The sequence below is a fragment of the Rhea pennata genome, chromosome 1, assembly GCF_028389875.1.
Source record: "Rhea pennata isolate bPtePen1 chromosome 1, bPtePen1.pri, whole genome shotgun sequence".
In the NCBI taxonomy this organism is placed as follows: Eukaryota; Metazoa; Chordata; class Aves; order Rheiformes; family Rheidae; genus Rhea; species Rhea pennata.
The window spans coordinates 201,142,005-201,166,975 of record NC_084663.1 but is presented as its reverse complement, the minus strand read 5'-3'; the positions used below and the strand labels follow the sequence as shown (position 1 = coordinate 201,166,975).

Sequence of the window (24,971 nt, the reverse complement as noted above, 5' to 3'; positions counted from 1 at the left end):
TTACAGCTTTCCTTCAATTCTAGTCATTACCAGGAGCATGGTTCTGACTACCTAAACATGCACTCTTTAAAGTCCTTCACCTGTTCTTTTCCTTTACACAACATAAGATACTAACTTCTTTTTTTGACTTTCATACCCTCTCATGATTTCTTTCCGTCATGCCTATTGTGTTATCCAGTTTAAAGATCAACTTCTGCCTGCACTAGTCTTGTTAACTTCTTTGTTTTCTTCTTTTTTTTAATGCTTTTCTGTCCACTTTTGCATTTTTCCCAAACTGTCTTTTAAGCATTGGAAAAGTGTTAATCAAGACAGCCAGTCTGTGAATCCAAATTACTCTTATTTATAAACTCATGTCTTCAAATTCCAGCAAGACAAAAAGGAATTTATTGCTGATAAATCTCGTACTTTTTGTTACCCCTTTTTCCCCATTCTTTCTTCTCTTATCCTATCTTTCTTTTGGTTTTCTTCTCCTTTTATAACTAGTCTTTTAATCTGTAACCTTTGTAGGAAACAGTATATTTACTGTTTTTTACAGTGACTAGTTCAGTGGGGTGAAATTTGGCTGAAAGTGTAGTAACTACACTTAATATACCTGTTCAATAATATTAAATGTAATAATGCAGTATATAGGAAACTTTTACCAAGTGAAAACTGTGAAAGGCCAAGGATTTAATAAATTTGGAGAAGGAACTGTTACCTCATTTGGTATATGCTTTCCTCTCACATCCTCTATATGTATACCTCCAGGAGAGAAATAAAGCATATGATGGGGCAGCATGCAGAAATGTATATTGTTACATATTTTGATGCATTTTTTTGTTCTGCAGGCATACAAACCTCCATTCCCTCACTATGCTCCAGGAAAAAAAAGCCTCTATATTGTTTGTTCAGTCTAATTTCTGTAACTTTTGAAACATTCAAAGAAGGCGTGGGTAGTATACAGTTATTTTAGATTCCATTAAGTCTTTTAGATTCAGTATGTTTTTTAAAAACATAATATTCAAGGTCAAAACGTTTATTTCTTAACTGGGAGCTGCAGGTGAGCTTAGTGCCACACAGAGTCCAAGTTTTGTGTCATTCTAGTATTTTTCATTAAAAATGAACAAATGAAAAAAGATACATAAAATGATTTTTTATTGCAGATGATTTTTAAATTCAAACTTTATTTTTAGAATTCAGGTAATACTGAAGAAAGAATCAAGTCCCTTATTGGCTCATTGAAGCATATGGTCTATGAATACGTTTGTCGTTGCTTGTTCAAGGTAAGATTCTATTTTTCCTAACTTTTATATGGATCTGAAACTATTCTTTCAACAAACAAGACTTGGTCTACTTAAGATAAGCAATATTGTCACAGTACATATATAATACATGCAAAAAAATTACAAGTGCAATAATTAAATATGTAAAAATGAGTATTGAAAATTAAGGTATGACAGATTAAGATTGTTTGTGCACATTTTTCTGCAGTGCAATTTTTTAATTTATTCTCAGTTTAGATCTATCTCTGCTTGACCTCTGGCTCCTCATCTCTGTCTCATTCTGGTTATTTAGCATGTCCAAGGTTTCTCAGTCTTCTGAGCAGTCTTCATTCTTCATACTTTGCAATACAGTTTTGTGATCAAAAGAGTTAATAAACTAAAATTATTTAAAAATCAACCTACTTTATATTATACATATCCATATAGGTACAGATGATCCCAAGTGATTGAGTGACTGCCGTCACACGTTCAAGAAGTTTGGAGATTCCAGATTCTCTGATCTAGTTATAGGTAGTATTGGATTAAAAAAAAAAAAAAAAGAAAAAAAGAAAAAAAGAAAAAAGTCAGTCCACACCACTTCTTTAAGACTTGCCATTTTTTTTATAAGTATCTCCTGGTTCAGGCCATTGGTCAGGTTTCATAAGCTTTCTAGGTCTTTTACTTCTAGGACTGGCTCATAACTTGAGATAGCCATCATAAGCTTATTATGTATGAGTTATAATGTGAAAGTGAGTGATTTCAGATGGAACCCCTCCATAAATACATCTTAAAGTGAGTGTGGCCCAGATGAGTCAAGTTATGTATAGCCTCCTGGTAGTTCCTAAGATCAGTTATCTCAAGGGCTATGTAAATTAGGAAGGATATGGTATCTAGATGGTCCTTCACAAGTATTTACTTGTGTCCATCTATCCTGGAATGTAGTCACCAGGTAGTACTACAAGAACAGATGCAATTGAAGTTAGTTTTACTGTACATGACAAAACCTACCAAAGACGTTGAACGTCTTTAACGTTCTCTCTCCATATTTCTGTTCTATGTTGTGTTTTCATGCTTATCCCAGAAAATACCTCCTCTTTTATGATGGAAAATCACCACAGAAATATGTACTTGGAGTTGGAATATGTTTATAATTGGACTGTAGGAGTGATTTTGTAAAATTATGTTTGTATGCAGAAGATCGTACAATTATAGAATAATATGATTTGGAAAGATTCTAAGGATTCTCTGGATGTTATCTGGCACTAACCTTACTCAAAGCAAGGGCAATTCTAAAGTTAGATCCAACTTTGAATTTAGATGAAATTGCTCAGTACTATATCCAGTGGAGTTATAAATATCTCCAAGGATGGAGATTCCGTAGGCAATCTGCTCTAATGCTTCAGTAATTTCACTGGGACTAATTTTTTTCCTAATATTCAGTTTGACTTTCACATAGTGCAACTTGTGCCTATTGCCTCTTGTTCTTTCACTGTGCTTCTACAAGGAGAGTCTGGCTCTATCTTTTCTGTAACTACCTGCTAGATAGTTGTAGAAAGCTACAGGGTCTGCCCTCTTCTCTTCTTCAGGCAGAGCAAACCTACGTCTCTCAGCATGTGATCATACATCGTATGCTCCAGCCCCCAGTAATCTTGGTGGCCTACTCCAGAGTGTCTATCTGTCTTCAACTGGGAATCCCAGATCTGAGCATAGTACTGTAGATGCAATCCTGAAAGTTCTGAACAGAGGGGAAAAATTACTTCCCTCATCATGCCGTCTACCATCTTCTTAATGCAGTCCACTTTGTAGTTGGGCTTCATCACTGCAAAAGAGCACTGTTGAATCCTGTCCAATTTACTGTTCGTCAGGACCCCCAAGTCCTCTTCCACTAAGCTGCTTTCTACATGGGGCTATTCTTGGCATTTGCCTTTGTTGTACTTCAGAAGGTTTCTCTTGGTCTATTTTTTCAACCTATTGAGGTCTTCTGGGTAGCCAGTGTATCTGTGCCTCCCCCAATTTTGTTTTCTTTGTATATTTGCGAAGAGTGCATTCTGTCCCTGTCAATGAAAATGTTCAACAGTATTGCCCCAACGACTGACCTTTGGGTAATGCCAGTCATAACTGGCCATCAGTTGAACCTTGGTCTGTTGTTTACAATCTGTTGAGCCTGGTGGACTAGCTAATTTTCTGCCTATTTTGTAGCCCATAGCACTTCAAATTGTTTAGAAGTCTACTATGGGAGACTATGCTGAAAGCCTTGCTAAAGTTAAGATAAAATTACACTCACTGTTCTCTTCTTGACCAAAGAGCCAGTCATCTCATTGTAGAAGGCATTCAGGTTAGACAGTCATGATTTCGTCTTGGTAATTCCATTCTGGACATTTGCTATTGCTTTCTTGTTTTTCATGTGCCAGAATATGGTTGTTGGAGCAGTCAGGGCTTGGAGCAGTGAGGACCAGCTGCTCTACAAGGGAAGGTAGGGAGCAGAGCATGATAGTAAGGTAGACGTCAGTAGTGACCTCACCAACAAGAAGCTGGGAAGAGGAACAGCAAGTTTGGGTCAGGATCAGGACCAGACACAGGGGTCAGGGTCAGACACAGTCCAGGGATCACTCAGAAAGTCCTTGGTGATGCACAGGTCCAAGGCCAAGCCAGGAAGCCAAGCCAGTAAGTCCAGGTCAGAGTCAGAATTGTGGAGGTACAAGGCCAGGTGCAAATACAGCTGTTACACAGCTGTGATGTAGCACAGTTGGGAGTCAATGGTAAAGTTTGAATTAAAAGTTCCCAAGGAAAAGGAGGAGCAGGTCCTCGCTTCCAGCTTTCTTTACAACAGCTCTTACCTCTGAAGTAGCAGACCTTGGATGCAGTTAACTAAACTCTTTTAACTTAGCCAACTAAAATCCTAGAAGGAGGATGTGCTCTGAGCCTGGCAATGGCTTCCAGAATTTTCTCCATAGCCTTCACAGAGACTGGGATTAGGCTTCTGAACTTGTGCCTCGCTTGATCATCTATTATGAAATGTTTCAGCCACTAGGCTCGGGGATCTGGGGGGCCTGACAGCAGACCTTACTAGTCTTCTTCATCAAGGCAATGAAAGTATGTTACATATGTAGGACTCTCAAGGTTTGTTCTGCAATTAAAAGTTTGAAGTCACCACTGGACATTGATCAGTAAGTAATGGATAGAATTTCACAGAATTAGTCATACTATCACAGTTGCAGTGAAAACCAAGATTTTTATTTTAATAAAAATTGTGAGTTTTCAACAATCAAATAAGGTTAAACTGTATGTGCCAGAATCTGTTTCATTTCTTGCTCTTGCTGTCATGTTAATCGACATTATTATGATACTAGCAGACTTTCTACTAGAGTGCATCTTTGGATCCAGGATAGCAGTGTTTCTAGATTGTCTTTAGATCCCTTGTGGGATCTGTGTTCTAAGTGTTAACCAGGGATAAATACGTGAATTCATTTTGATTTTGGTGGCAGAGCCATTAGAGCTTGAGAATGATCTTTCTTATACAGGAACCTGTGAGATGGGCTTATAGCTGATAAGAGACTTGGGAATTGCCAGGTTCAAACTCTTACCCTTTCATTTTAAGGATTCCATGGAGAAAATAGATGCTCTTGAACTAAGGACAATGAAACTTTTATTTTGAGGTACACAAAAGATGTGTATGTGGGAAGCCACACTATGGTAAATTCAGACAATTTTTTCTATTTGAAGCCAAGTACAAAATTAATTTCTACAAGAGTGCAGGAGTGTTGAGTTCATCAGCTGCCTGAGGTGCCTAAACTTTGCAGATTTAACATAGTGCCATGCAATATATATGAATATATAAATACACTTTTTCTTATTTTTTTTCAGGCTGACCAGCTAATGTTTGCTTTACATTTTGTACGAGGAATGCACCCTGAACTCTTTCAAGAGAATGTAAGTGCTGGAGAAGAAAATTCCCCAAGAGATTTAGTTAAACTTAACGTGAAAAGTAAATCATTAGATGAAAAGTCTTTTTCAGTAAAAATAGGACTCAAGATTTATATGCTTGTATTTCTCTATGGTAGTTACTTTTACAAATATTTTGGATGTTAAAATTATATTTATTAGGTTCAAAGTGAAGATTACCATGAGAAAGTTGGGTAAAAGGTTGCTTTTCAAATAGGAATCTGAAAAAGATACTTATGTGATCTGGCTTTCCATTGGGCCAGACCACGTAATCTTTTTATGGAGGACTCTTGCAGTTTTTTGCTAGCACCATATCAGTGCTTCCTCCTAATCATGTGTCTAGACATTAATCTATCGTTTCAGTGAAATATAAACATTCCTTCTTAAATAAAGTGATGGATACACATATGTTTCATTTTGGCTGAGGGTTATTTGCACATCCTACCTTGGTATTGAAATACTGAGAAGGAATGCAATGTCTAAGGAGAAATCAGAATCAAGGTCTAGGGAGAAATCAGAATCACAGAATGATTGAGGTTGGAAAAGGACTTCTGGAGATTATCTAGTCCAATCCCCCTGCTCAACCAGGATCACCTAGAGCGTGTTGGACAGGATCACATCCAAGCAGGTTTTGACTATCTCCAGAGAAGGAGACTCCACAACCTCTCTGAGCAACCTGTGCCAGTGCTCTGTCTCTCTCACAGGAAAGATGTTTTTCTTTGTATTCAGGCGGAACTTCCTGCGTTTCAGTTTGTGCCCATTGCCTCTTATCCTCTCACTTGGCACCACTGAAAAGAGTCTGGCCTCATCCTCCTGACACCCCCCTTTAAGGTATTTGTAGACATTGATAAGGTCCTTTCTCAGTCTCCTCTTCTCCAGGCTGAAAAGCCTCAGCTCTTGCAGCCTTTCCTCTTAGGAGAGATGCTCCAGCCCTCTAATCATCCTTGTAGCCCTACGCTGGACTCTCTCCAGTAGTGCCATGTCTCTCTTGTCCTGGGGAGCCGAGAACTGGACACAACGCTCCAGGTATGGCGTTACCAGAGCTGAGTAGAGGGGCAGGATCACCTCCCTCAACCTGCTGACGACACTCTTCCTAATGCACCCCAGGATACCATTGACCATCTTGGCTACAAGGGCACATTGGTCATGGTTGACTTATTGTCCACCAGAATTTTCAGGTCTTTCTCCACAGAGCTGCTTTCTAGCAGCCTGTACTGGTGCATGGGGTTATTCCTCCCTAGGTGCAGGACTCTGCACTTGCCTTTATTGACCTTCATGAAGTTCCTCTCCAAACAATTCTCCAGCCTGTTCAGATCTCTGTGAAGGGCAGCACAGCCTTCTGATTTATCCGCCACTCATCCCACTGGTAAGCGTTTGATTCTGCAAGTAGATTCTGTCCACTTTTGTAGACATTCAAGGCAAAGAATATTTCTGGAGGATAAAGTGATGAGGTTATCTTTTATGCATTTCATCCAGTGCTTCCTCAGTGCTTGATACTGAAGAAATCCTTGGACCAGTGACCAGACAGCATCCTTTTTGAATGTTTTTTTTTCCCGGGCCACATAAATACTACATCCTTTGTATATAGCAGCCTGTCTTTGACTGGAATGGTGGTCTCATTCTGGAATGTTTTATATTTTGGACAGTAGCCTATTATGAGTTTTGTATAGATTCAAACCTCATTTAGTAGAAAATAGCTGTCCCTCCCATTTTCAGGGAAGTCTTGTATTATTAGCTTATTCATAAAAAGAAAGGAAATGCCTCATGACATTTTTATTTGACATTGGTCCGAATAAACCCTAATCTGAAAATTTCGAATTTATAGGGAATTTAGCTATGTTCAGAGGCTACCTTACTCACAACAAAACTGCAGCAGAGCTTAGGTACTGCTAATTCTTATTTCCATAGTGCAGTGCACTTCTTAGTAATAGCATGCTCCTCTCTTTGGGTGTTAGATAACACTTCTGCTGTCTCCAGTAAGATGGTGCTTTTGGGGTGGTGAGCAGTCAGAATTGGTAACTAAGATAAAATTAATCTGAACAATTTACCCTAGGCTGCCTTATTGGAAACAGGAAAAAAAAAAAAAAAGACACTTCAAGGAAGCAATTAATTTCATCATAAATGAGTTTTATAAAATAAGTCAGATGATTATCTCCTAAAATTGCTTACTTCTCTCCATTATTTTTACAGGTAATCCAGATTAACTGGGTCAGGTATAGATGCCAATGTTTTAGTTGTCTACGATATAATGAAATTAATTCTATAAATTCTGCTTACAGTGGAACATGTGTACAACTGACTCAATGCAATTGCTTACATGGCTGATTAGTGCAAGTCAAGATACCTTTGAGTATCCAAAATGCCAGCACGAGATGGAGAGATACAGCCTACAGGATACTCATAATTTTTTTGTAGTAGAAGCTGGGGGCCAGGAGGGATATCAAATGGCAGTACATGTCAACTTGTTTGAATAGAGCCCAGTGTAGTGAAGAAATTAAAAATCTGAAGGAAGCAGTGGAACTTGATAATATGAAGGATATGGGATTAATGTAAAAGATTTAAGAAAGGTTAGTTGTATTACGGTTTTAATGCAGTGTAGTTTTATGGCAGACATATGGATTGACTAAGTGAAATCCCTTTTTGCAGTGAAGCTGCTTGATAAAGATAACTCAAATTAATCTCATTGATAGAGGCACACACAGGCTAGTCTTCATTACTAGAACTTAACTTATATGTATTACTTCTTTCCAGCTTCTGAAAGTATCCTGCGTTTCCATCAGCTGTTAGAGTTCTTAACCAGCTCAACCTAGGTTACATCTGATGCATATTCCTGCAATATCTGAATAGTCAAGAATTAAAACAAACAAAAAAAATCAATATTTCTCCTCTCTAAAATAGAAATTAGTTTAGTTAGATCATTGGGAAAAGAGGGCTTGTACAACTTGTGTATTGAGGGAAATGAAGTAGTTATTCTTTTAAAGCTGTATCTTTTATGACTTTCAACATGGTGAGATGAGAAGTCACTTACTATGCTGCTAAAGAATTTTGTAGAAGTCCTTACTGCATTTTTTCATAGTGATTGAAAATTTTATGATAAAACTTCAATGTACCTATTGTAGAATGCCTTGACTCTTAGTAGAGAAATTCTTTCTGAATCGTGTAGATTTTTGATGTAGCTATATCTGTATATATTCTACCCTTGCTATTCTTCATACAAATATTACTCAGTTTCAGGTTTTAGAGCTAGAGAGCCTTCATTCATTTTTCTGTACTTGAGCATTTGTTTATAATTGGAAGAGAATTTTCAGTTCATAATTGAAAGAATTGTTTCAAGACTCAATTAGACTGATGGGTGCAAAAAACTGCTATGGTCTGCATCACAGTAGTAATAGCTGATCGACTTTTTTCTTTTGGAAAGTTACTATTACCTTTAACAATAAAGACTTTTCAAAATTATTTTTATATCTAGAGTTAATGATAATGATTGTGTAAAAATTCTGTCTCATTAAATTTTTTTTATATATTTCTTGCTATCTCCAAATAAAGTATTATGTCATTTTTGCATGTTTTAAAGTGCTTGCCTGAACTTTCTTAAATGATTTAAAGCTGTCTTCCTGGATATATATACCAAGTCTAAAAGATTTGATCTTTATTATCTTTAACATAAATGTCACCTGCCTTAATGAAACCAAAGTATTCATAATATCAATCTTTTATAGTAAGTATTCCTTCTGTTCTAGTAATTGCATCTTTTGCCTATGTCCTTGCCAGCCAAGTATATTACTTCTTGCTAGTCTCTTGGTGGAAGCTGAGTGGAAGCTGTGGCTATTGAGAAAAGATGGGATTTTTCTTTTTATCTCTTTTCTTGTAAAGTATTCCAATCATTTAGTTTGGATTCTGCAAAAGTAATTACATATTGTTAATATTACTTAGTGTTTAAAAAATGTCTTAAAACTCTTAGAATCTAGACTTTACTTTGCTTATCCTCTGAATTCCTTTTGTTTTGCCTATGTATTGTTATATATTAATCTTTGTTCTTTAAGATGTCCTGTGGCTTCTCTGAGTTGTTTGTTTATTCCTCCTAGGAATGGGACACTTTTACAGGTGTGATCATTGGAGATACCATAAGAAAATCAGTAAGCTACATTTATTTGTTTATATTGAAACAAGGAGCAGATTAATTAAATCCTGAAAGGTTATGTTTTCATAAGTTCTATATTGTTTTATTAACTGTATTCATACAGTAAGGGAATAAATAACTTTTTACAAAGTAATATAAATATTTTTAAATTTTTTGAACATGCCGACTCATTTTCTAATTTTCTTAACTTATTGCCTTTGCTGCTTCTTTATTGCTATTAATGGGATTGCAATATATGTTTTTAGCTGTAAATTTAACAGCGTTTTAAAGCCCTCTTATATAATTAAAATCAGCATTTCCAAATCCCTCTTTCTCCAGTCATGTGTGAGTTATACTTTGTAGGGATTGATGAGATTATCCACCGTTTCCAAACTTTGTCATGCCTTTTTCCTCAGCCTCAGGGTTCTGCATCTGGAGAGATATTTATTTTCTTAGGTGACAAAGAATACCTGAAATATTAGGAATTATTACAAAGGAAGATGCCACAGTATGACTCAACAGTGTATCCTGCCATCTAATTCTACTCCTCTCCAAAAAGATAGAGCAGAACTAAAAACAATTAAAAAGAAAAAAAGAAAAAGATGACAAGTCCTCTGATATCCAGTTGAATTATAAAGATTTTGTACAGTTGAATTCTATATGTTCACATGGAGACGCAAAACCTGTAGGGTCATCTAAAGGCTAGAGAATCTGGGCATTTGAGAGTGTTTTTTATCAGCCAGCTGCCTAAGTTAAAAAAAAAAAAAAAAAAAAAAAAAAAAAAGGAGTAACTCATTCTGCTTTAAGTGACTTGCCATTGTTGGTATCAGAGATGTTCTTGTAAACAAGGCACTTACACTGCTAGTTGTGTTGTGCCACTGGATATATAAGATACTCTGATACATATTTGAGGCAAGCTAAATGTAAAATGTAATCAGGAATAATGAAAACTGTAGCAAAGCCATGGAAATGGGCTAGCTTGATATTGAAAGAAAGGAGATGAGTAACATAAGAGGCAAAGACTGAGCTGTGTTGTCCATCCTCAGAATTCCTTCCATTCCTGACATCCAAGAAGCAGAAACATAGAGCTCTGGCCAAACTTGGCCAGTGCAAAGGTGACTAGGAGTGATGCTTTGTCTGCTCGATTATCCAGAACTGCCTTTTGTGTGAAGAAACTGTTCATGACTATGAACGTGTGCAATGAAGTAAATTTTGAAGTCAGTTGCTCAGAGTGCATATGCAAATGGCCAATCATTTGAATCACTTGTTTTTAATAGAAAAGAAATCTACTTCTAGTGTGAATGTGACATACAGATACTCTAAATGGTAAAATATTTTAAAGCTCAAGTAATTAAGCAAATGTTGATGGGAACAATGTATTTCAGATTTAAATTTTTGGTAGCTTTTGTTCTGTTATGACATTTATTCATTCAGTAAAAGAACTCTGAGAAATTCCTGTAAAGATTTTTATTAGTTTCCCTGTTTTTGCAATCTAACTATAGAACACAATGTTAATTTCAGTTTCAGTAAAATTTGTATAACTTATGCATATAATGTATAACTTACTTTAACAAGGATTCACAAAGAAGTATTCGCGACCAGCTTCCCTCTTGGATTGAGCAAGAGCGAGCCTGGGCAGTAGCATCTTTGAAGGTACAGACCACATGATGGTTTGAATTTAGCTTGAAAGGTCTTTGAATTTAACAGATAATAATTCAGATTTGAAAACTCAAATATGTATTTATCAAATTAAAGTGTTTTGTTATTTTATTTATTATATCTCCAAGAAACCTAGTATGTACCTACTTGAAAAAATACCAACTTGTTATTTTTATTTCATCTCAGTTTTCTAAGCCTTTTTTTGTGGCTTTTTACCCCATATAACAATGTATTTTAATGCATGTGAATCAACCTGTTAATTTACTAAAGTTTAGAAATTTTTTAAGCCTATTCAAAGTATTGTGACTTCTATAGATAGAAAAATATACAGAGATAAAAATTGCAAAGAATGTTTAAGTTGCAGGTTTCTATTGTGTAGTGTTTCTTCACAAACTAATTTTCATTGAATTAAATGCCATAGATGGTTAATTGGAAACTAGTTTTCTAATTATCAGATTTCCATGCCTTACTTAGAGGCATTTCAAAGTTTGAAATTGGCTCTACTGACTTCATACTAAAACTAACCAATGTTATTTTTTTTTTGTTTGTTTTAATTCATCCTGCAACAGTCTGTGTTGGAGCAACAGTCTGATCTGAGCAGAACTAAGTGAAAATTCAAAATTCTGTCTTAGGCTTTTTGCCTCCTGCAAATACCTCAGCAGCAATAAGGAGGAGCCTTGCTCTTGGGCGAGGACTTGTACTGTTAAACCTAGAGATCATTATTGTTCATTTCTCTTTACTAGGGATCAAAAACAATTGCAATAATGGTGTAACACACATAGTTGTTAGGGATAAAAAAGAAATGAGCAACTGGGCCAATTAATACTATGTACAGAGAGAAAAAGAACACAGTCGTGATTGAAAGAAGAGAGCCTAAAGTTTTAAACAAAGAGCTTAGAAGTTTAAAAACAAAAGTACAGAGAAAATAAAGATTTAGCATTCGTCTAATAGAATAGGGAAAATAGACAATTTTAAATCCTGCCCTTTGTTCTTTAATTCTGATGATCAATTTTAGTAAAGAATTAAATAGTATGTATAAGTCATAAGATTACAGTCATAGTCATGTTTGTCAATTGCTTAAATCATTCTATGTCCAAATTGCTGTTCTTTGTTATTAAATATGTACTATATGCTTTGTAGATTTCTCTCCCAGATCTCTATCGGACACTTTGTTTTGAAGATGAAGATACGTGGCGTGCTTTTTCTCAGAGCTCTGTGTGTGAACAAGACTTTCCAACTTCTGTTGTCAACAGAATTTCTTTATTTCAGCAGGTAATATTTTTATATTAAATTATTTTAAAATAGTTATGATTTCATCATTAAAAAATTTAAATAAATTTTACATTTTAACAGTTTAGGCTTCAGGCTGGTTGAATTTTAAGCAGTGATAATATCTACATTGTCTTATAGCTCAAATAGCTTATTTAATTTTTTTTCCTGCAATATAAGTTTAGTTCTCTCTTATTTGAGTCTTTTTTTATGTTGGTGTATTGGCTGCAACTTAGCATACCTTTCCAGATAACAAGCTTCTTATTAATATTAACAGATTTAATTTTATGAATAGAAATTAAAATTCTTTATGGTTGTTTTGTTACTGCTGAATTTCTTTGCTTGTTGAGCATAATTAATTTAGATTATCATTAAATGCACATATTATGTGCAATATGTGCTAATGTGCAATAAATGCACATAAGCTTAGAATCTGCCTGAACACTGCTTTTTCAAATCTAAGTCATGAAATACTGTTCTTTCTGAAAGCTTAGTGATTAAAAAACTCCCTGAAATACTGAAGAGAAAGGTTCCTTCTTCCAGCCAGGGATCGTTCTCTTTGGAAGAGAAAAATCTCGTCCCTCATGTGTTTATGGAGGAAAGGTTGTTTTGACTTACCTTCAAAAGGTGTTGTGATTTTCACTTGAAGCAGCTTCAAATTAGAGTAATGCTGCCCATATCCAAATAATGGACGGGGCTTAAGACCATGTGGTTTTCATGGTGATTAGCTCTAGGGTCTCTCTGTTCGGCAGCTTGTGTGTGTGTGTTGGGGGGAGTGGGGAAGAAGAATTTCTGAAATATCATGCACAGAAATTAGGAATAAGCCATTTTGCCAAGGAGTGATCTGAATCATATTTAATTTGATGAAATGCAGAACAGCAACTCATAACATTTGCAGTGTGTCATCATCAAAATTTTTATGTGTTTATGGGAAAATAAATAAATCTGAATAAATGTGAAAGTAAATCTGATTCACCAGCATGTTATGTGCCTAGTTCATTGCATAGAAAGTATGTTTGCCTTGATAAAAGTATACTGAAACTAGCCAGTCAGATTTATGTGCCAGTTATAAGTTAGTTTCTCTCAAACTGTGTGTTAAACTTAAAAGCAGTGCAGACTTAATCTCAAGCTTAAAATGTAGTGCTTTCTTAAAAATTTAAAGCACTGATATCCTCTAAAATAAACAAAAAAAAAAGTAGTTACAGACTTGGGAACTGGAATATGGTGGTAGGTTCAGAATTGTGTTTTACAGATCTATAAGTGAGGGGTAGCAGAAGGGGCCAGTAATTTTAAGAAATTATCTCTACTGAAGAAGGATTCATTGCTTCCAGTTGCCTGCACTCAACATACATGGGATGGTAACTGAAAATGAGGTAGCTAGTAGGGGAATTAATTTATTCTGTATTAGAATTGATCAGCTGCTCACGTTCTGTAGTCTTTCGAGTAGCATAAACATAAGTCTCTCAGAAAAAAAAAATGTTGGAAGTGCTATAAAACTCTTAAGATGTTCTTAAACAAAAGAAATGCTTTCAAAATTGATTTTTTTGACTGTATCACCTCACTAAAAAGAGGACCATTAGTATTTCAAGTAAGAAGTTACTATCTAAATAAAGGTATAAATTGCAGATGAGCAGTATAAAGCTTAGTTTGCTTTCTATCATTCTAGCCATCAACATATTATACACTTTTTTCCTAGAATATAGTAGAGACAGTTCTATCATGCAAATAGATATTATATGTAGAACTGTCTTCTGATTCTATTTTTAAGACAGACTGCTTACAAAAGCAATTATTTTAGACTTGGAAAGGAGGGTCAGATAGCGTTATATTTTCAGAGAGGATAAGTTTGTTCTATGGAGAAGTTTAAAGAATTTAGGTTTTTTTAGAAGAGTCTTGCTTTTTTATTGTCATAATATACTTTTATATACTTGCATGCCCTGAATATATTTTATTTTAAGGTACTTGTGGTCCAAGCTGTCAGACCAGACAGGCTACAGAGTGCCATGGCCCTTTTTGCATGTAAAGCTCTAGGTAAGTTAGTTTTTCACTGGAGTGTTTCCACACAACAGTAAAATCTTCTTTTCTTTTACAATGTTTATACTTTATTTTATAGTTCTTATGGAATTCCTAATGTTAGAATTTAGAAAAAATGCTATAAGTTGATTTTCTATTTTTGTTCTTGTAAGTTATGGTTACAAAGTGCTTTTTAAATGGTTTGGCTTATGCTGCATAGTGATTTTAAATATAATAAAAGATCTGTCGGATTCTTCAGCACTACGGTATTTAAGAAAGGATGGTTTTGTGCAAGTTTTAAACTGCTGCATTTGATTTAAAATTTAAACTTTCTGAATAAAAAGATAATGCCATTTAAAGTTATTAACTATTTTAAAACCTTTAGGTTTGGAATTCTGTGAATTGTGTCTAAAAAGATCTTTTTTGTCATTTTTATAAGACCATTGGAATATAATACAACTTTTAATGTGGATGAGGTGATAAGGTGGAACTAGCATTAGAAATGTAGTCTTACTTTTTTTTTTATCTAAATATATAATAAATATCTAAATATCTAAATATAAATATCTAATATGTAAATATATAAGTCAGATTTTTCATTTCAAGAAAAAGGAGAATAGCTATTGGTAAACTGCCATCAGATTGTTTCTGTATTCGTTACTGTTAGGCAGTTTAATATAACTTGCAATACAGATGGATCTCCTGAAGAGATTTTCAGGGACTTAAGAGTAATGCAATGCAGTCAGCTCAGTGACAGTTCTACACACAACCAAAAACGTGAAAAATGTATTTTGGAAAGAGGCAAGCAGATAAAAGAAAATATTAATATTAGTCAGATAAATGGAATAGATTGCAGAATGTTGGACAGAAGTGAGATTAATAGAGGGGAAAGGCTCTAAATTGTGGAAGACCTTAAATGGAAATAGCAAAAATTATTTTTGATTGACATAACCTTGAAAATGGACTCATAAGGTATCAAGATAATATTACTAGAATTACATTTCCAGTAATTTTGAAGTTTTGCCATTTGAATTGTGTGGAGATAGAAGATCTTCCATGATAATGAAATAGTTGAGTCATATATAAAAAGCACTGACTGCCATAATTTCAAATCTCTGAAATCCTTTTTATTTCTTATTAATATATTTGATTTTCATAATAGTATTAGTTGCTTCAATTTATAATTATTTTAGCCTAGTATCTAAGAAAAGTCTGATTTAGTAGTGCTATCTGCTTGTTGATCCTCGATATAGTTCTTAACTCATTAGCCATTTAAGGAAACTTGACAGTAAGGCAGATAGCTTTAAACATTCTAAGACTGCTGGTTTTCATGAAAATCAAGCTGGGAAGAAGAGACTTAACTTTGTGTCCCTACTAAGGGAAAAGCAGTTGTAAATCAAGTCCTTATCAGTTCTGAGAAGTGGGAATATATTTACTAGTCATCCTGTACATCTTTTCTGGCTACTAAATGCATGCATAGCTTTCAGCCTGTGATAACATGCACTGAGCCAGATAGAAGTCAGTGAAAGGAAGAGCTGAGTGTACACTGAAATGGGAAAAGATTGAGGGGAAAAAATGTGTAAGTAAATGGACTTTATTAGTTCCACCATTCATGGAAGAACTTTTTAGATTACAAACACACATGATTCATTGTGTCTAACTAATCCTATCTAGCTTCAAGAATGGAAGTTATCAGTCATCTGGAAATAGCTGAACTGGCAGTAATTTCATTTCTGCAGGGGAGTTATTTGAAAAAATGATGAAAAAATCCAAAACCACAGCAGGCAGAATATGTTCAAAATATGTTCAAAATATATATCCCAAACAAAATTTTTAGCTTATTACTGATTTATGTTGTATAACAGAAACTGGACAAAATTAATACTACTCTTACATTTCATATTCTCTTAATTTTTTTCTTAATCTTGATGTATATCTTTGTCAGTGTGATAATAATGTCCAAGTATAATAATGTATTTACTTTCAGTTGTGGATTTGAGAGAATTCCTTCTTATTTTGTTAACCTTTATAGTGTTGATATCTGTGGTTTATAATAGTAATTTAGGATTTTTTTAAGTTGCTTTTTAATGTAATACTTCCATTTCCTTGATGTGGACTGCAGTTTGAAAGTTCATAAAATATTATACTTCCACAAAAACTTGTATTTGCATATTATTTATATAGTAATTTTTCATGAATTCAGGTAGTGGAAGTCTCAATAAGGTAAACTATTAATGTTTTAATGATTTATTAGAAGGACAGTTGAATAAGCTTGTGCTTTCTAGCCTGTTCTTATTTGAGCTTTGTAACTTGGAAGCAGTCTACTGCAACATGCTCCTCTGAACAGCTCTTCAGTGATCGTGAAATTTAGGTCTCTAATTCTTATGTTTTTAATGGCATTTGCGTGTGAGTATATCTGACTCCATTTTTATGCTCTGCCTCTGAGCGTTTTTATTAGTCAAAATTTGTCCCAGGTCTGCCAACAATGACAGTGTTTTGAATAGTAAGGTTAGCCTGCTCTGTCAAGCATCATCAGTAAGTAGAGGGGCTTTCGTGATGGTGAATATACAGGCTCCACAGTGAGATTGTCCCTGTCTGTTGAAATCAAATGACAAGTATGATCTGCAGTATGAGTGGGTCACTGTCCAGCAAAGACCTGAATTTGTAATTAGTCTATCTTGATCCCAGTTGCTCGGAGGTGTTCTGTCTGGGGATGGCTAATCATTTATTGATTCATTGGTAGGCAAGATTTCATCTAAAGATTTTTCATACACATCGATGAGATGTTTATTTTGAGATCATGCCGTAAGTGATGACTTTACAACTAATAGAAGTGTTCATGCTTGTATGCATTTTTTTTCGTATTTCTTGTATCATGCCTTTTTCAGGGCTCTTTTCTTAAAACTACTTGAACAAACTACTTCACTTAGTTCAAAAGAGAGCCTTTAAGCTCTTGATCTCTTTTGGTTCTTTTTCTAGGAGAAAAATCAGTTCAAAAAGAGCTGTAATAGCCGACAAAAAAGGCTTCCACTTCTGTTTTGTCCAGGAATGTTTCTTTGTCTTTTTTTCATCTTTTACCAGATTCTTTAAATCTGTTGATGAAAGGGAATTAAAATCATTGCTTTTGAATAAGTTGAAAAAATAAAGTTTTTTCCTCGTAAGAATTTTCTATGAATGTGTCTTGTGGGCACTGCAACTATGTTTCTCTCTACAAAAAAACACGTCACAAGCCATTCCATATTGCTTTTTGATTTTTTTCTTATGTTCGTTAACTTACCAGCTTTTTGAATCTGGCTACAACAGAAATTATATTTAAAGAGTTTTAATGTTAACTACCTGCATTTTCAGATTCTTCAAGAAAGCAGTAATGATACCCATAAATAAAATCAATGCATACTAAATAAAAGCTTTATTTTATTCTCATAGATTGTTTTCCAAAAAGTAGACTAGACATGAGCTGTTAGAGTCACATTATATCTAGGCCAAAACTAACCTTCCCTGTTTTTTGTATTTGAATTCCATATTCAAATACACAAATAAACAAATATTACACTTATGGATTTTTTGTGAATTGTTTGTCTACATACAGATCACCAACATATGAATTTTGAAAGCATTTTGATTCAAGTTACTACTATTGTAAATTGATTTAATTGCATTGATTTTTGTGGAGAAATCTTGTAACAAATCTTCATTGATTGTATGGAAGCTTCATAAGTTTAAAATAAATAAAATTCGGTCCGCTCTGCCTAATTTTGTACTTATATGTCAAATCCTTTTCTTCTCCCTTTGTTTTGTTTTGTTTTTTCCTCACTCTAGACACTTTTTGAAAAGTCATTTGCTTTCACATATGCTTTTCTTCTCATGCCATGACATCAGTTTGGGTAACAGGACTTAAGACATTCTGTCAGATGGGAACATGGAGGCAGAAAAGTATTTTAGCAATTCCCAGTTTCAGCGTGTAGCTATTATCTGGAATATGAGTGCTTATCGATTTATGCTGAAATCCTTTTTTCAGTTCTCTAAATATAATCCTGACTGTAGCTTTTAATTCCCTTGGCCAGGAATAGACAGACTGCTTTGTAGGTTTTCTTTATTTCCCTTCTGTTGAACTTCACTAAAACCATAAAGCACCTTCAGAATAGCTATGCTTTCTCTGAACATTGTGTCCAACTTTCTAACCAGCAAAACTGGCTTATATAAATACACTTATTTTGTGTATTCATTTTCTTAAATCATATATCTCAGGAGTGTTATGATATATTTGACTCATCAGTTACTCATTTACAATTGCACCTCTTTTACATTATCATCATCATAAATACATTATTATAGTAACTTAGAGACATTATTATAGTAGCTTAGATTGTAGGAGTCTTTTAGAAAATGCCTAGTATGGCAGCAGGTCCAAGTGTACTCACATTCCAGTCTACAACTCAGTTATAACCTTTTCTTGTGTCCTCAATAAACACAAGGTCAGTCTGCCTGCAGTGTTATGTGGGATACCAAAACTGTTAATGAATTAAGTTTCTCAGGAATCTAGGCACCTTCTGTTTCCACTTCTAAAAATGATAATATTGCCAACAATTTCTAGTTTACTGGCTTTAATACATTTAGTGCATCTGTAACAGAGGAAGAAGAGAGGTATGTCTAGCATATTACTGTCTTTAGCAATGACAAATAATAAATGTCAAAGGAAGGGTATAAGAACATTGCAAACCTATAGTGATACCTTTGGCAGTGTCCGGTGTTTTATGTCTGAGGGGCTTGGAAGTAACGACAACATACTTAAAAGACCTGATGGATTTTCCTTCCATGGGCTTGTAGAACTGTTCTGTGCATCCGTATAAAGAATGAATATCTGCAGTCCAGCACTGAACAGCTCTTTTTCATTTCAGTAGCATCTTGGGGTTCTGCTGCGGGTTGGGGCTCATTGGCAGCGGAACCCAAGGGAGCTGCCCAGATCAAATATCTTCTGACTTCAATTTAAGTATTTCTCTGCAATTTCATTACCAGAGCTTTTACACTCCTAATGAATGCAAAATGAAAATAAGTTCCAATATTAGTCTTATTTAATTCAATTTTTGTTAAGCATTTGATTGATAGTGATTTTTATCTGTTGTTTAGTTGTATCTCTAAGGGTCTCTGTGTAGAGATCCCAGACCTCATAATAAATAACCTTTGCCAACCTGAGCTGTTACATCCACATTATGTAGTATTGTTCTGTGTGGAGATAATAGTAGAAGTCTGGGAGCAAATGAAGCCCACAAGGAAAGGTGTGTTGCATCTTCTAATAGCTGTGGTACAGATGTCACTGATTTAGACTTCCCTGTCCTGCTTTACTTCCTTACCCATGTAACTAACATCACACTGTTTAAGGATTAGTTTTAAAAGACACTGAAAATAAGTGTTTGAATTTATGATACATTTATACACATGGTTTTGAGTTTGTGTATAAACACCTTGCCTATACCAGGTCAATATTCTAAACATTAATTTGCTTTTTAAGCAACATTAAGGGCTTTTTATGTGAGTTGTAAACAAACAAACAAAAAAACCCTACCACCAAACTAAATCCACAGCAGAAACAGTGTCAGTCTTTAGGCTTTGAAAAAATTTTACTTTATTCCAGCAGTTTACGTTATTATTTGAATAACAGGAAAAAATCTTCCAAAGGGCACACCATCCATAGTCATTTCCATTACTATGATATTTCTGATTATAGGAATAAAGGAATTGTCTCCATCACCTCTGAATCTGAAACGTCTTTATAAAGAGACTCTAGAAATTGAGCCCATCTTGATAATTATTTCTCCGGGTGCTGATCCTTCTCAAGAGTTGCAAGAACTTGCCAGTGTTGAAAGAAATACCGAATGCTACCATCAGGTCAGTTTTAGATAAGCATAATGATAGAAAAAAGCAATGTGTAATGTAAATGTTACAAGAATCATAACTGTTTTACCTTGTATTTTAAGGAAATTAATATGTAAAAGCATGTTTTGATGTCTATGTGTTCGTTATTCCCAGTTCTCTCACTATTAACTTCTGAACCTATTGTCAAAATTGAATGGAGGAGAGACATAACTAGGTGTCCTAACATAAACGGAATTCACCCAAGGAGGAGTCCCCTGCTGGGAGAAGAGAAAGAGGAGAACATAGATCGAAGACACTAAAATGAGGATTATTGTGTATACCCAAGTATTATCATTAAAGTGTGTAATAATCCAAACATGAGGAAAAAAAAATGCCAGTGAAAACTGAATTTAATAATTTCCTCTGCTTATAGAATTTATGTATTTTTTTAAAAGAAAATGTAAAACAGAATTTCAGTGTTTATGAATACTTTAGTATTTGTGAATTTTGGTTTGGTTGTTTGAGAGATTTTACAAGTAAATGTTAAATAATTAATACATGATAGGAGTTCCAAAACAGAAATTTGATATTTCAAGTCTGTTTAAAAAGATGTTCAAGACTGATGATGTGGCAACACCCTCTGGTTTCAGAAGTACACATATATCACCAAAAGTATTTGCCTAGACAATTTAATTAGGTTTTCTTAATTAAATTGTGCTATTTTTTCATATAGTTAGGTGAAGTTGCTCAGGTCCTTGTCTGTTTGAGCCTTAAACACTTCCAATGATGGGCATCTAGGAACATTTCTGGGCAACCTGTTCCTGTATTTGACTACCTTTATGGGATTTATTTTTTTTTTCTAATATCAAGTCAAAATTTCCCATATTGCAACTTACGCCCACTAACCTTTGTCCTATCACTGTATACCTCCAGGGAGAGTCTGAGCTCCATATTCTCTTTATCTTCCAATCAAGCAGCTAAACACAGCAACAGTCTTTCCTTCACCTTCTCTTCTCCAGGCTAAACAAACTCAGCTCCCTTAGCTTCTCCTTGTATGTCTTGTGCTGCAGCCCCTGACCATCTTAGTGGTCTTCACGGGACTTGTTCTAAGACATCCATGTCTTTCTTGTACTGGGTCAAGTTTGGACTCCTCAGTACTGCCATTCAGTGTATTGATTCCCCCCCCCCCCAATTTGGTGTCGTCCACAGATTTGCTGAGAGTGCATGCAGTCTCATCATCCAGATCATTAAAAAAGACCTTAAACAATATTTTTCCCAGTATTGATCCCTGAAGATGCCACTAGCTGCCAGCTGGACTTTGCACTACTGACCATCCTTTAGGCCTAGCAGTCCACCCATGTTTCTACCTACTGTATCATCCACTTATCCAGCCTGTATCTCTCCAATTTGTTGATGAAAAGGTTTTAGGAGACTGTATCAAGGTGCTAAAGTCGAGGTATACAACACCTATGTTGTTAAATTCAGCCATGAGTATCAAAGCCAGTGATTGTAAGGCTTGTTCTAGCTGCTTCAAAGCATTCGTTTTCAAAGAATTCTGGTTCGCTTATACTAAGGGTAAATCCTGCCTGACCAACCTGATTGCCTTCTATGATAAAATGACTGATTTTGTGAACAAGCACACAGCAGAGGATGTTATTCACTGACTTTCAATACAGCTTCCCACAATGTTCTTGAATCGAAGTTAGAACATTACACTCCAGATAACTATACAACTAAATAAGAAAAAAACAAGCTGGATGGTTGATCTCAGCTGTCAGTGGTTAATGGATTGTACTCTTAACTGCCTATGACAAATGGGGTGCTGCAGGGGTCTATCCTGGGATATCTCCTCCTTAACGTTTGTATCAGTGACCTGGAGGTATTGACAGAGTGCACTCTCACAAAGTTTGTAGATGACATCAAATTGGAGGAAAAAGTGAATATGTTTGTTGGCAGAGCTGCCACGCACATGGACATAGCGAGGATGGAGGAAAGGTCCAGCAGGAACATTATAAAATTCAACAAGAGTAAGAGTAAAATCCTTCACCTTGGAAAGAAAGAACCCCCTGCAATGGCAAAGGCTGAGAACTGACTGCCTCTGGAACAACTCCACTGAAAATGCCTAGGCGGTCTTAGTAGAGGGCAAGCTGGACATGAGCCAGCAATGTGCCCTGGCAGCGATCAAGCCTTTGTGGGCTTCCTAACAAGAGACTTTCAATACCTATAAGGAGATCACTGAGAAAATGGAGCCAGACTCTTTGCAGTCATGCATGGTGGGAAGACAAGAGGCATATGAGCATAAGTTGAAACAAGATGTGTTCAGACTGGGTATAAGGAAAAGCTTTTTCTGCATGAGGATAGTCAAACAGTGGAACAGATAGCTCAGAAAGATTTTTGCAGTCGTCATCCTTGGAAGTTTCCATGCTCCACTGGAGCATCTGGTCTGATCTCTCAAAGCTAACCCTGCTTTGAGCAGTAGGTTGGACTAGAGACCCACTGAGGTCCTGTCCAATCTGAATTATTCTACAAATAAAGTGATTTTTGAATCATAGTATTAATATACTTCTTTATATTTGTCAGTAAAACATTCTTACTTTCTGCCATTTTAAATATTCCAGGGGGTTTGTTATCTAGGTAATCAGTGGTTAGCATACAAATGAAAAATGTCAAGTGTAATGTTGCTTTTAAACAGTCCTTGAAATTATTCCTTTCCTGGAATGTGCAGTGGTGTAATATATTTTTCCCATCAAAATATAAAGATTTACATCTTATTACCATCCTATCTATTTGGGAATGCTTAATAATATTTCTTATTCATGCCACCTCTTCTGACACTTCTGTTATTAGTTTCTTTTGATTAGCTCTAAATATCCTTTACATGTTAGACTTCTTATAGAATGTGTTTGAATATGGAGCAGTACTCTAATGATAAATCATGTGAAAGTTGTCCTACTAATGAGAATATTTTGGTGGTGTTATTTTTCCCTGATCTTTCTCAAACATTTTAAGTAGAACATAGACTCCCTCATATTTTTCTTCTCTGTTGAATCATTTCTCATACGGGTTAAAATACAGACCACTAAATTTGTGTTGTGTGTGACTGTGTTGTCTGGTGAATTTATTCCCTTTAATTAATCTTATTTTGGCTATTTATTTATTAGAAAATATTATACTAAGTTTAGCTTAAGCAGTGGACATCCCTCATTATCATATAAAGCTGAGGCCCCAAATTTCTTCGCTACATTAGAGTTTTAGGATAAAAAAAATGGAGTAGGTTTCCTATTAAGGAATATCTGGTGAAGTCATAATAATCATAAAAGAGTGATTACCGCCTGCTTCTATTTTGTCGTAGCAGTAAAGCCAAGAGAAGACTTTTCAGATCCCTGAAGATCACTTTCTTTTCAACCTGTTTGGTACAGGGTTTTTTGTTACTTAATGCCTCCAGTTAGAGTTTATGAAAGAACTAAAAATAGTCTAAAATGAATTGCTGTAGTAATTGTGCCACTGAAAAAGGTGTATCTCTATTTTCAGCCTTCGCTAATTCCTCTGAAAATTCAGTTTTGAAAATTTATCTTTACATTGGGAGAACCAAATGTATTTTAGTGGCAATATGATACTGTCAAAGTGAAGAAAAAATTGTTTGCTAAGTTATTCATATTTCTCAGTTGTAAAGAGAACAAGAGTTCTCCACTCATCTCAGTATGATAATTTGATAGTTTCTCTTCAAATGAAGTTCTAATTTACAATTTAAAGCAAAGTTGTTTCCTTTTTATTTTTATTGTATCAGCAGCTGTACACTAATATTGTTCAGCCACTCATATTTAAATTACTTCTGTGAGTTCCCAGGGAATAGCTAGGCTGTCAACAAGTGATACATGTTCTTTCCATAACAAGATTAGGTAACAGTGCTTTTAAGAAAAGTTATAGTCAGATATATTGCAAAGAAAACACTCTATTTTCACTAATCTTTTTCCTAGTTTAGTATAACCTATCACATTAGAGAAACATATGGAAAATTCTGGTTACGGTTAGATAGGGAACACTTTCTTCTTTTACATGTGCAGTCTAATTTCGAAAAACAAATTTATATTTAGCTGTTAAATAAAGTATGGTAAATTCCTGATACAATTATTTCTTTCTTTTCAGATTGCAATGGGCCAAGGCCAAGCTGACTTAGCCATCCAAACTTTAAAAGAATGTGCACGCAATGGAGAATGGCTGTGTTTAAAGAACCTGCATCTTGTTATATCTTGGCTTCCTGTATTGGAAAAGGTGAGGATAACTAGACAGGAATGTATCAAAGACTGGACAAGATGATTCTGCCATATTTCTGAAACATGTAGGCGTTTCAATGCTGATATTTTAAAATTCCAACAATTGAAAAATGAGATGCTAAACAAAAACTTTGCAGGTTTTTTAATCATGAATAAGACAAAATTCTTCACATCTAAAAGCAGATTCTTCCTTTATTTGAACAAATTTATTTTAATGAAGTATAGATTATTTCTGACACAGTGAGGAAACAAATGATCCTTTTAGGGCTTCTGATGCTTAGTGGCATACTGCCTGTGTTTTCTGAACTCTATATAATAAGCAGGATTGCAGCCCTGGACTTCAGGAGAGCAGACTTTGGGCTCTTCAGAGACCTACTTGGAGGAATCTCATGGGTTAAGGCCCTCGAAGGAAGGGGGTGTCCAGGAGAGCTGGCTAGTATTCAAGCATCACTTCCTCCAAGCTCAACAGCAGTGCATCCCAAGGATAAAGAAGTCCAGCAACGGGGGCAGGAGACCTGCATGGTTGAGCAAGGAGCTCCTGGCCAAACTCAAACAGAAGAAGAAAGTACACAGAATGTGGAAGAGGGGACAGGCTACTTG

General features: G+C 35.1%; 1 protein-coding gene across 1 annotated transcript in view; it reads left to right on the top strand.

Moving 5' to 3' along the window:
- Positions 1-24,971, top strand: part of DYNC2H1 (dynein cytoplasmic 2 heavy chain 1) — a 167,775-nt gene that overhangs the window by 70,597 nt on the left and 72,207 nt on the right. Inside the window, exons 70-77 of the mRNA XM_062567281.1 lie at positions 1,173-1,262; positions 5,106-5,171; positions 9,269-9,319; positions 10,879-10,956; positions 12,103-12,234; positions 14,190-14,262; positions 19,970-20,130; positions 24,244-24,369. Of these exons, the coding sequence (XP_062423265.1) occupies positions 1,173-1,262; positions 5,106-5,171; positions 9,269-9,319; positions 10,879-10,956; positions 12,103-12,234; positions 14,190-14,262; positions 19,970-20,130; positions 24,244-24,369 (777 nt within the window). The remainder of the gene's footprint in view (positions 1-1,172; positions 1,263-5,105; positions 5,172-9,268; positions 9,320-10,878; positions 10,957-12,102; positions 12,235-14,189; positions 14,263-19,969; positions 20,131-24,243; positions 24,370-24,971) is intronic.